The sequence below is a fragment of the Plectrocnemia conspersa genome, unplaced genomic scaffold (genome assembly GCF_051122295.1).
Source record: "Plectrocnemia conspersa isolate PC_06_02 unplaced genomic scaffold, ASM5112229v1 ptg000004l, whole genome shotgun sequence".
In the NCBI taxonomy this organism is placed as follows: domain Eukaryota; kingdom Metazoa; phylum Arthropoda; class Insecta; order Trichoptera; family Polycentropodidae; genus Plectrocnemia; species Plectrocnemia conspersa.
In genome coordinates this window covers 4,535,305-4,549,492 of record NW_028277168.1, presented here as the reverse complement: position 1 = coordinate 4,549,492, position 14,188 = coordinate 4,535,305, and the positions used below count along the sequence as shown (strand labels likewise).

At 27.5% G+C, this 14,188-nt stretch overlaps 1 protein-coding gene across 3 annotated transcripts in view; it reads right to left on the bottom strand.

Annotated features, from left to right (window-relative positions):
• dpr18 (defective proboscis extension response 18) overlaps positions 1–14,188 on the bottom strand; it is a 118,299-nt gene that overhangs the window by 9,803 nt on the left and 94,308 nt on the right. For all 3 annotated transcript variants that reach the window (XM_088184263.1, XM_088184264.1, XM_088184265.1), the window contains one exon: positions 1,900–2,350. In XM_088184263.1, coding sequence (XP_088040389.1) covers positions 1,900–2,350 — 451 coding nt within the window. The remainder of the gene's footprint in view (positions 1–1,899; positions 2,351–14,188) is intronic.

Sequence of the window (14,188 nt, the reverse complement as noted above, 5' to 3'; positions counted from 1 at the left end):
AAAATAAAAATTATTTTTATGTGTTTTTTAATACATATACATAATACCATTTAGGTGGTTTCAAGTAAAAGTATAACTGGTTATCGAACAAGTGGTTTTGTGATAAAAACACGAAACGTCCATTGTTTGTTTTTATCGAAAAATGTCTTGTTTTTAGACAAACGGAAATTTTTTAAAGCACGTTTTGATGGACAACGACATAAGGAAAATATTTAAAGCAATAAAAATTATCGATTAAAGCTATAAACCTAATTTAAAAAAATGTGTACAAATACAGTCTTCAATTATAATTTTAATTCTGATCTTCTGGGTACAAAAGTGATTAAAAACCGGTCCAGTCATATGATTCAAATCCAGGTCTCTTAGGTATTGGTCATTATTGTATTTGGAAAGGATGCTTAAGAAAGATACTCATATTAATAAAAATAATTATTACTGAACCTCCTTGATTATATAGATATTTAGTGTATTCATTAAATATATACATGTCAAATAAATTATATACATGTCTGATGAAAGTATTTTTTATATATTATTTTTTTTATAGGATATTACGTTTAATAAAATTATTGTTTGATTTTTCTTTTTATATGTTATATCTATTCGGTTTCGGTAGGACTGTATTTTTATATTACATTAGCTCGGACGACTTGCTATCTGATTATACGGAAGAAACAAGCTATTTTCATCTAGAAAATACATAAATTGATTACACCATCTTTGGTATAACGCTCAATAGAAACAACTTTTCTTTTACTCTTAATTTATTATTTTGTTTTGATGTTGATATTTAACGATAAATGGCAATCGATTTTTTTAATAAATTAATACATCAAAGTATTTAATAAAAAAATAATAAATTATACACAAAGGGGATTGATTTCAAGACCTCTGATATTTTTATTATTGCTGTTGGGTTAAATAAATATAGGACATAATAAAATTATAATTATTTTAAATAAACAGGATTGTTAATTATGTGGAACTGAGAATAATGTCTAAATAATATTTAAGGATAAACTAAGGATTACTATTAATAATAATAACACTTAATGCTAGAAGATTTGTCGGTAAATATAATATTTATATACATATGCTTGGAAAATAGTACTAATCTAGACGAAGATTTTATTGAATTCTACAAATGTTTAGAAGTACAGAAGTCTGTTCTGTACAGAAAGTCTTAATGTACGAAAAAATTATTGAATAAACACCTTTCAAAACTTTGCGAAGCTCAATAATCTACAAATATTACTTAGGTATTAAACTTAAAATGCCCTCGATCAACAAATTCGATCCTTATATTGTAGATAAAATTTTACTGAAATAAATAAAACTACTACTATTAGTCTTTTTTTAGTACGAAATTTTAGTAAGAATATTTATTAAAACCCAATGTCAATATTGTAGATGCAGTTCTGAATATTTTTTAGAATTTCAGCTATAATTTGTGTATCTATAAATTATATTATTTAAAAATAAATAAAAATTTAAAGCACTTTTTCATGTTGATAATATTGTTTTTTGCATAACAGTCTATCAATTTATATTTACACTAAAAAAATTAAAATAATGATATTTGACTTGATTTAAATCGTTTTGTACCACTGTGTCTAATGAACTATATTTTTGTGGTATTTACTCATAAGAAAAAAATTGTTAAATTCCTACTCTTTGCGATAATAAAAACACTTAAACTTGAGAATGAACAAGAGGATTTAAAGGTTTGGACCGAAACAATAGATAATCTCAACTATAAAACACCAAGGACTGTTGATGTATTGTAAATAATGGAATAAATATGTCATTTTAGATAATACAAGTAAATAAAATATGATCTATTTATTCGCTGTTATTTCCTATTTATTTGCTAGTCAAACAATCAAAGGTTCATATTACCTCATATTTCTCGAAATTATTCTATGCGTCAGCAGCTTGCCGTCTTTGTGCCACGTAATCCCGAATATGTTGTTATTCTCGACCGGCTTCTCTTTTGTCACATCCTTGGCCTGTGTAATATTATTATTATTATTGTTATTGTCGGTGACAATCGTCGGTTGTTTTCCGGTTCCGTTCGTTGTCGCCATAGTGGCAACTGCGGTCGACGCGGTGTAGTTGCTTCCCGTTTCATTTCCAGATGTCGTCGCGGCCGGAGTGACGGTCGTAGGGGTCGTGACTTGGTTTGGCAACAACTGTTTGAGCACTAGAGGAGTTGGTGCGGTGCCAGAGGTCGTCAACGATCCGGTGAAGGCTCTGGACACTCTGCACGAAAGCTCTACGGAGCTTCCAGCCTTGTAGTACCTGTCTCGCACTTCGTGTCCTTGCTCGTCGACGATCTTCAAAATTGGCGCTGTTGAAGAAATATTTATTTTTTAGTAAATATTGTGAGTATTTACATTTATTATAAAAATAAATAAATTTTATTACTACTTTTATTATTAAATATTGCTTATATTTTACACTACTTTTTAAACTATAACTTTTAAAATTAAATGCAATTTTTTTTTTTTAGTTGTAATATTTAAGAAAATAAATTAGCACTTTATAATCACTAATTAATTAGTAAAAAAATATACACTCTAATCAATTTGTTTGTAAAAGCATTGCCCCATACAAACAAACAACTAAATTATGTCGATAATTATCTCCTTCAAGTTTTGTTAAAAAATATGAGATGATATAGGCTTTGCAATGGTGGAGCAAATTGGTTGCTATCATATTAAAAAGTTAAGAGAAAACCTTGTATTTATTTCGAGCATGGCTAGTGCCTGTTTGTATCTATTATTATTCTTTTTTTAGTCTAAGGATATTTTATACTCTAAACTAACATGGCAGTAGAGATAAAATACAAATGATTTATGAGTTTTAACTCACAACTAATGCGACAAAATCAATTGAAACTATTTTTTATACGGAGAAATTCCAAGAAGCATAAAAGTGTAAAATAAAATACTATTTTTTTTTTATAAAAATTTCGACATAGGATATTTTTTAGAACATATTTTAAAAAATAAGTTTAATAATATTAAAGATCAACGGTACAAAATATATAACAAAGTCAGTTTACAGGTATTTAAAAATGGTAACTCACAATCTAGGCAATCATCAATGATTCTAGAACTAATATAAGATATAGAAAAAGCTTTCGACACGGTATAAAATGAAATTTACAAACTATACAAACATAAGACCCCCGACTATATACTTCACCTAATATTTTTACAATTGAAAGAAACTTGGTTGTTTTTCTAAAGAATGAACACTCATATGCTACCGTATATATTCTAGCTGGAATTTGTCGTGTCGTTTCTATTTATCTTGTACATATAAGAACCATATTTCAATATTAAGAAAATATATATTTATCTATGTACGCTAACAATACAGGTATTTTAACGAGTGCTTGCGGTCTAATAAATTACAAAAATCTTTTAAAAACTTAGATAAACATTTCAAGAGGTGGAAAATTAAAATCAGCTAAAATTATATTTACGATACAAATTTTGCGACCGCCTCTCTAAAGTAATTTAGAATAAAAATACAGCGTTAAATATCTGGACTACAACTTTATTGGCTTGCTCCAATCGCGGCCCTGAAACCGATTTTGGCAAGAAAGAGCACAATAAATATAATCTCAATATATAAACAATTTATAAGACCCGTTTTAATATAAGCTTTCCTGATTTGGAGTAATACTAACAAAAAATTTTTTATTGCAAGTCATCTAAAATAAAGCTCTAAATATAATATATAATACACATGTTTATATTTATCTTTAATAACTTCCTAATAGCCTACAAATAACAACCATAATATTACATTGTCATTTTCATACCAAAAATATTAAAAAAAAAAATTTTGCGTACCAACATCAATCTCATGTATCAAAACAATAAAAACAACCTTAAATTTTTATATAAGCACGAAATGCCAAAAAAAAATTGCTTTAAAGCTTGAAAAACATTTTTTAATGGTTTCAGGTCTTTAGTTAAATATTCTTAAGTGAGCCCTGATTTTTTTATTTTATTAAAATTGTAAAAGATTTTTGAGTTTTTTGCCTAAACTGTAATTAAATTACATAGTATCTTATAATGAAATTGTAAAGAAAAAAATAGTTGTATAATATACATAAAATATATTTCATATAATAGTATGTTTATAAATTTAATTTTTGTATTAAAATAAACGTATTAAAAAAAAAAAAATAAGGTACGCTTGTTTAAATTGCGTAATAAATTGTTATAGAAGCATAAATATATTTTGAACTATTTAAATAGCGAAAATAGTGGTTTCATAAATTCTAGAATAATAAAAGCCTTATTTTTTAATCGAATCCACTTGAAATAAAAATACCTAAAAATATTACAAGACTATGCGATGAAGCAATTACTACAATACCACCCATTCCTTAAAATTTATAATAAAAATATATTTTTAATTTAGTATATATATTATAAAAAAAATAAATGGGTTTTTTATTATCTTTGATCTTAGTTTGCGTTTTATTAAACCTATTGTGTATAATTAAAATGTATATGTATTATTAAATAACACAAATTTTATTGGCATAATCAATATTTCTTCTTTATTTTTTTGATATCAAAAATATGTGTGAATAGCTATATTCAATGGTTTCTTTGTATAACGTGCAAGACATTGTTTCCCTTAAAACTACCTACCCGGGTATCACAATTTAGTATTTAAACAATAAATAAGTTATCGTCAAATCATTGATCGTCGGCTCTTAAAAATGAATATTTACATAATACATAAGTATCTGCTTTCAAGTAGACATTATTTTAAGGTAACCTAAGACATATCAAAACCTCAAAGGTATTACAAATAAATTTTCTCATTCTACATTCTATAAAAAATTGGTTTATTGTTTTATCTCATATATCAGACTTATTTAAATAATAAAATACAAACATCCGTATGTACCTTTTTATGTTTGGATATTTTTTATTAATATTTTATAGCTAAAGGGTTCGATTTGTACTGCTTTTTATGTGTACACGTCTCTCTTATTGTATCGAACATTAAGCTTCTTAACACAATGTTTCTTTCCTTAGAGGCGCGTGCATTTTCATGGGTATGAGAAACGTTTGTGAGTTTTAAATATAATGTGAAATTTTTAACTGTTATATTATTATTTTATTAATTGTAGTTTTTTATTGATACGATCGATTTTAAAGACTCAATTGCACAACATAAAAAAAAGTTGTTGAAGTTAACAAATTTAAAGTTAGCAAAAAAAAGTCAGAACGAAGTGAAAATAATATTTAAAACCAAAAAAGTTTAAGGTCCGGTATACGCACACTCGCTAGCTTTGGTACCTCACGACAGTGAAGTACCGACAGCTAATATTATATTTTCCAATAACATTAAGCACTTTTGCGTGGACTTTGCACTATTTAAACCTACGTTAAAAAATTGAGAGGTTCTTAATAACAATGATTACATTGTGATGCTGTTCTTTGTATACTGTTACACCATATTTAATATTAAATTATTTTATTAAAACAAGTATATTGTAAGATCTTTTAAAAATTGGGTTAATAAAAATAAAGCAGAATGGCGAGTTACGATATAAGCAGGAATGTTCTACATTTACTGCTCGTAACAATGGCGCTTTACGGTAAATAAGTAAAATATAACTATTAAATTCTATGAATACATTACACGGTTTGTTCGCCGAGTTAATAATAATTGTGAAACGGCGCTGTCGCGAAACTTTTACGCAGCGTTAAACTTCGGCAGCGTTAAATTTTTAACTGAAAACTCAGTTTGTCTTAACAAACTCAAACAAATTTAATACAATTTACACGGTTCCCACTGGAGGTGTTGTTGCATTATGAATAAAGCACAAACGGAGAATCGAGTACAGCAGATCTTCGTTTGGATGTTGATGTAGCTTTTTGTACATATTTATTACCGCTCTTTAAACTTAATAATTTCTCGTACACTGACTCGTTTGTAATATTGTTACTACTTTAAATGGTAATGAAACTACGTGGCGTAAGACTTTGTAACGTAAATTCTATGTACTTTATCATATCACAGCTTGTTATAACATATATTAAAGAATACTGAAATGCATTTACATACTATTAAAGTTATGCAGCAAATAAATTACAACGCTAAAACTGTTTTAAGTAAGATAATATATTTCACTGTTAGCTACCAAATTTATATTTTTAGATACAATAAACAATAAAGCCGAAAAAACAGCACGTCGGCATATTTATGACTCAGGTGCGTAAGCAACTGCAAGTCAAAACCGAATATTATTTAGCACTTGGGGTCGGTAAACAAGGAAATTTATCACTTGCCAGACAACCTCAGATTATATGTAAAAAATATTCGAGTTTTGAGGCCAAAGAGGTGGAATTTTTTAGCCAGATAGATACTGGCAAAGATGTTAATGGGTAATAGTGTCGTATTGCAAATGCGACTCATGGACGTCAAAGAACCTGAAATGTGCTGGTGTGGTAGCTGGAATTGTCGTCATGATTGGCTTTGTTCGTGTATGTCCGATTCTCTTTATGATGACCAAATGTCACATATTTTATATTGATCGTCCAAGACGGCTCTGGCGAATCGTAGACAAGGAAGTTTACGGATCAATTGCATCACTTATTAAAAACACCTTCAAAGTGCGTTTACGCTTTAAGAGCGCAATTCTTTGGCCAGCGGTTATTAGATATATTAAATAATAAGTTTTATAAGCTTAAATGTATTTTTAGACAAGCCTTTTCTCATAAAAAATGTTGTTTTTTGGTTATGATAATAGTGGTTAAATTGTAATATTTATTACTACTAAGATATTTTTCCGTTGTGATGATTAACAAGTTAATAATGTTGTAGTGTGGAAGATTTTCGTTGTTCAAGTGGGCGCTATGGTGATCACTGAATTATGTAAATTTGCGCAGGTGGTTAAAAACCTTTACAGTGTGTGAGTGGCTTTCGATTTTCTATATAACCTGTTTTCCTTTCATTAACGCAATATTTTTACATCCTAAATTATTTTAAGCTAAAATTGTAACTAGCTATTACTAAAATATAATTTAATTTAGGCGTGTAAATGTGAGCTATATTTATGTATTATTTTTACTTTAAAATTTATTATAATAAGAATTTAAACATAAGCTACATGAAAGAGTTTTACGTTAGATTTTATATTGCTTTAATACATGACCTTTGCGTGAATTACAATAGAAAAATAGAGAAACGTTAAATTTTTTATAAATTATTTTTAAAAACCTCAAAGGCTCGTTGCTTTGATTTTAAAGTTTTTTGCTAACTTTAATTATGCCTACATTTTACTGCAAATATTTAGTGTTTTTATTTTCAATTTGTATAAAAACATGTTATTTGAAAGGGTCATGTATACAAGAGATATTTTCCCAATAAAGATACAATACTAGTCAAATATTGAAATCCTTATATTTATGTTACGGTATACGTAATATTATGATTATAGATTGCCAGAAAATGTATTAATATAACAATAATATATTTTAAGCAGAATAAGTAACAACAATTATTAGTGAATAATACGGGTGTTTCATGCCGAATAAAGAGTTTCATATAATTTAACTCATAAAAAATCTCAATAAATACAATAAAATATCATTGATGTATGAAATACATAAATTAATAATTAAATTAATAATCAAATTTAATATTTTACATATATTTTCAAGTCTTAAAATATTCCTATTAATAAATTAAATATATTTTCAAATATTTATGATGTAAAAAGTATCAGTGATTTTAGTAATAAAATAATATTACACTATTTGAAACACTTCCTTTTTACAATTTAAAGGATTACCGCACTTTTTAATCATAAAAGAGCCAGCTCAACTTACGATAAAAGCATTTTTAAAAGTTGTAAAAATAAGTTTCTTCGATTAACATGAAACACAGTGGGAGATCACTTAACGCATTAAGGTGCGCGCCATGAATAATATAGGATAAAATAAGATGGAAAATAGACAACGCGCGCAACCGTTTCTAATTTACCTAATCGTTCAACAGAAATATATTTTAAATAAATTCGCCACGTTTCTATAAAATTAGTCGTCCAATTAAAAAAGGGCAGAATACAACATGAATTTAAATACTGGTACCCTGACAATTGGGAATTAATTTTACTATGCCATTTTGTCTCGAAGTTTCATCTCAGATGACTTTATTTAAGACAGTTAGTCTAAGGCTTTGTCTAACACATACTTGAACATCAATAAAAGTGAAGTTAGTTAAGAAACCTTTAACTTGGACCGTAACCAAAAAGAGGCCGATTCAACTTCAGACCTGATTTGAGTTTTAGTCTGTTTGTATCCCAAAACTGACTTGTAACTGTACATTTTTTTATTAAATTAATAATTATTAAAATATACATTTCTATCGCTCTTTTTTGATACCAAATATGCAGGACTTAAGCGAATTTAAATAATAGAAGATTATGAATAGATAAATAAACCTCTAATGATTATATTCTTAATAATCACTTAGTTGTATTTTCCAGATATGATATATATTAAAAAAATACAACAGGGCTTATGTAGAATTCAATCCTAGTATTTTCCTGTGTTAATGATATACTTTTACTGCAATTTTATTTACTGATAACCTATTAAGTTTGAGTGCTACAATCTTGAATTTACAATAATAAGCCTGTAAGGTTACAAACTAAGATTTACAATAATGATATAACAATATTTTATTTCCAGTCAAGAGCAATAGAAAAATAGACTGGAATATATTTTGTAAGACTAGAAGTATAATTATATTTTATTTTTTGAGTAATAGTAATTTCAATAAGTGTGAGTTTTTGGTGAGATTGATTAGAAAAAACATTAAATTAAAATAAAATAATACATTATACTATGAGTAATAAATGATATTTAGACAAAAATCATCTATATTAAAATATCTTAAGACATATTTTGTATTGTCTCTAATGAGGAATATTTCATCGTATATCGTATATTATATCGGTCCATATAAAATGTGTCATAAAATACAAAGTGACACTACATTGTTGATGGGTTCACATTTTACATCACAAACCCCAGCATTTTTTATGCCTTATAAATATAGAACATGTGAGAGTAAAAATTTACATTCTCATTAAACAATATGTTACGATCCTTAGTAGAAATTTCTCTATTAAATAACTCAAGAGAGGAACAGTCTTCTATATAATACAAATATTAGCAACGACTTGTTTTCGCGTAATACATTTAGTAACTTATTAATTAAGAAGGCTAACAGAAAAAACTGCAATTTATTTATCAACAGAAAAAAACATCAATGGACAATAATTTTTAAGTTACTACTTAATTAATTTAGAAAAAAAGTTTTATATAAAAATTGTTTGTGTTGTTGTAAATATTATGCTATAAAAGTAAAGAAATTTAGGCCCATGAAGGTTATACGTATTCGTCAGATTTATATTATTTTTTTGACCAAAATATGATAAGTCATGATTTATTGTTCGAGTTTTAATTAAAGCGCCATCAAAAGAAACCCTAAAGTACAAAAGTGGAAAGATATATCGCGCGTCTTAATCGCGGGGATTTGAAATGTACGCAAAATTCCCCCCGCAAGGGTTACAGGGATTTTTACTTAAAAAGTTGCCTGATCCCGGTTTATCCCGCAATCCCGCCGCCGAGTTTTACCGACCACCGTAGTCTTAAAAATGTATACAGCGATAATACATAGCTCTATGTATTTATTAGGTATAATAAAAGTTATAAAAAAGTATACGTTCGATGAGTAATGAATATTTATTATCGGCGATATTTATTGCTTGTTTATATTGAAGGCTATAAACGTTTGTTTTATGCCTTAATCCCTCATCGTTTTTCGCGCTGTCGAAGTGAAAATATTTTTTGATGATATGCATAAATTTATACATATTATTTTTGTATTAAATATTGAGCTTTCATAATTACATAATTAAAAAAAAAATATTGTAAGTTTACAATAATAACAGGTTATTGACTATCGAAGTATAACGAAGTATAGCGAAAGGAAACTTTATTGTACCACTTTACTGTGTTTCTAAGACAATTTACATTAGAGAGCATCATGTCTGTTTTGTCAACGCTGCCCTAATTTTCATTGTATGAAACAGGGGTGGGTAATTGTTTTAAAAGGCGGGCTGGATTGATTATTTTATGGACCTTCGCGGGCCTTGATCAGAAAATAATCGGAAGGTAGTTAAATTAGTAACGCACTAATTTTTTTACGGAGAGGGCAAATTAAATAATGAAAAATCAATATATTTAATTAGGGAAAATATCTCAAAAGCACAAAATTGAATTAAACAATAATACTTTTTATGAATAATTAAATATGCGACACAAATAACGTTGTAAGTCTAAATTGAGATTTTAATTAAATATCGTTAAATGAGCGATTCTGCGATATCAACCAGCTTCTTCAAAATATAAAAAAAAAACTAATCGTACACACTGGTACTTCGAACCATACATAATTCATTTTTAATTGATTTTTGCTTATTTAAACCTTTTATTTAAAGCTGCATAAAAAGATAAAATTAACATTGTTTTATATTTGTTTTCAAGAATAATATCACATAGTAATTTAATTAATTTTAATTGAATTTTTAGTAGAGCTTAATCGACGTCGAATAAAAATGGTGGATTAACCAATAATAACTTATTTTTAATTTATTTAAAATCTTGTAATTAGCGGCATAATATCATAATTTTAAACTATAATTTAAAAAATCTAAGATGATTTTTTTATATCGGGAAAGTTTTCAATCTGTTAGATTTTTAGAAAAAAAGTAACAATTTGCACATAAATGCTTTTTATAAAATTAAAAACTTATATAGCTATTTTTTTACCTTATTTTTATTATTATATTCCTATAAATAATTTTAACTTAGATAAACGATATTAATTTTAGAAAATTAATATCGTTTATCTAAGTGGACTGTTTGAGTTTAGGAAATAGGATGAATATTTATATTTCTATAAAATAGGATGATATCCTCTTTTAATTTCCATACTCGGCTTTGTATTTGAGTAATATGAAATGTCTGTATGTTCAGATTCAATATCATCCAAAAATGATACGAATTTGTGATGATTGGCTTTTTTAAGGTTCACAAAAGCAGTCAGAACTTTCACTAGATGCTTCAATTATTTTTTACATAAAACCTTCTGGATGCTTTGCAAAAACATAATTTTTTTATTTGGATCAAGACAATTATTATCTTCAAGCAATACTCTTCTGAAGTTCATTGCTCATTAGGTTCTGTATTTTTAAATTATTTTTAATTTATCATATACTTCTTCAATAAATATTGAAAGCTAATCAGTAACCCTGATATTAGTGCTTATATTTAAAGCTAATGCCTAATCATCTACTTAATATAATTTTTACATATATCATTGATACGTCTAAAAATAGATTTTTCAGATAAGCTTAGACAATCGAAAAGGGTATTTTTGCCGAAAGATAATAACTTGCCCGTATCAATCACAATAAATTCACCTCTGATATTGATTGATTAGCCTCCGATTTTTTTTGTAAATTAAGATAACTAGCTTTAGTTACGTCAATGCGTTCTTTCTGTAAATTATTTACCACTTGAAATTTTTTTACTTGAAATTTGTCTCTTCGCTTAATATTTTTTAAATAGATAAGTGTTAAATAGATACGGTCTTTATACATTGCAAACATTAAACATTATTGCTGTACGAAATATATAAATATTTTTTATTCTTAATTATAAATATGTTAAAATTATTGTCAGAAATGGACCAATTGAAGTAGAAAAACGTGATTCAATATGTAATATTGAAAATTACGACACTCTAAATCACGTTTTTCTTCTTTGATTGGTCCATTTCTGAAAATAATTTTCTGAGTAAATACGGAAATCCATTTGAAAGGTATGATTGTTATGAATTGACTGACGACTGCTATTCGCATCAAATGACTCATACATATCGCTATAATGAAATCTAAAAGAACCATTTTTGCCTATAATATTGTTAGTATATTTAATATAAGATGTTTTTACTTAAGGTTGAAGGGAGGAAATATCCTAATTATAAACCATGACAATGCAACGTAATGGTATGTAAAATTAACGCGCGAATATTTTTATCAGGTTTATTTTACAATTTATTTTAACTAATAAAAATTATTATATAAATTAAAATATAATTGTTCGATAGTATTAGTCAATTAATTCTAAATATCATCGGATAAATTCACCATTGATATATTATAAAACTGACACAATAGATGCTTTAGTTTTAATCAATCACCAGATACCTTTTTAAAATTTACTTTTTAATTGTAAATATCTTAGCTAAGTCTTCTAGTATATATTGACTATTAAAATTTTTTTTTTGCAAAATATTATTTATTTTATTTTTTAACAGTCACTAATTTGGAACCAGATAACGGACCAAATTGGCTAAGAAACTTAGCCGTGATATTCAAGGACAAATAAAAAAAATAATATCTAATTGAAACTAACTGAAATTACAGTAGATGCCATGTTCTGAAAAACCGTTTAAAAAACTATATATTATGTATAATTTTTTTTTAAAAAAAAAAACATTTTTTTTTAATATTTATTAAACTTTAACTTCTTTGAATACCTCCTTATTTTTAAAGGGTTAGCGCTATTTAAAATATTTTTGGAAAAATTAGAAATTCATATTCACAAATAAAATACTTTTTTACAATTTTATTGTTACACCCCTGCTCTAAGGGCCCATACGCACTGTCGGCTAGCCGCCCGGCGACTGCACTTTATATGGGTGCATACGCACGCAGGCGCCGAGTCGCCGGAGCGTCAGGCGCGATCCTGCGCAGAGGTGATGCACAGGCGACTTGCCTGTCGCGGCAACCTATAAAAGCATGGGTTTAGATGAGTGCATTCGCACGAGGAGCGACTTTCGAGGCGACTTATACATCATTCACAAAAAATGGCTTCGACACAGAAACGCTCATCATAGAAATTGAATCCCGAATCGTTTACAATAATTTTATATGAATATTGATAACGAAAAAAAAATATTGTTAAATAATATGTATAATTATTTTATATTATTTCTTGCTTCTCGATTTAAATTAATTTTATTAACATAATACAGATACATTTATACTTGCATTTGGGAAACAAAAAGCGTTTCATACGGGGAAATTCAATATTATATTGAAATTAAAATAATATTTTTTTTCTCTTTAAAATTAATATTGCAATTTCTTCGCGAATGCACTACCCGACCTCGAGTCGCTCGGCTTAGCCGCCTAGTCTAGCTACCTGCGTTTTTGAGCCGGCGCACATAAGGCCAATTAACTAAATTACGGCGCCAAAAATACGAAAAAGTATTCTCTTCAAATTAATCACAAATATTTTTAAAACGTTCTTTATTAACCAGTCCGCAATGCTCCGTATTTTTTTTTTGTTAGTGCAACACCCACGTGCTGGCACGTGCCTGCAAAGTTAGGTTATCTTCCGCACGGCCAATATCGGTCAGTTGCGCCTGAATTGTCGACGGAGTAACTACGCTCGTCCTATTTTCCTAAATTTGAAATCACAAGGTTTTAAACATGGATATTGAAGCTTCAGGTATATACTTTAATATTAAATTATTGTTAACGTAACAGTTATACGTAGTATAGATATAATATATGTTTTATGAAATACAATTTTTGTTTAAATAAAATATTGAAATGTTAACTTAAGCTAGAGTTATAAAAAAAGTTCCAAAAAGTACACTAATTTTTTTTTACTAGTTCGAAGAAATATCTCATAGTTAATATAAAAAAGTAAAATTCAAGTCCCCCTCCTTCCCCCTTTGTTAAATCGAGCTTATTATTTTTAGGTAGTCGTGGCGATCCTGCTCTTAAGGAAGTGAAGATTAAGAGAAAAGAACTATTTTTAGTGTTAAAAAATGAACAGTTTTACAAATTATCGTCATTAAAGTGTAATGAACAATTATTACGGTATATTTTGGATAAGTTTGGTGCTAGTGAACTTTCTGAAAATTGTACAAAACAAATAAAACTTATAATCAAAATGTTTATCACAAAGCTTTTGACGAAATGGCGTGGTTGTAATTACATGTACGAGCGTTTTAACAACAAGCACATGAAATGGCTTGATGAAGACTTAAAACT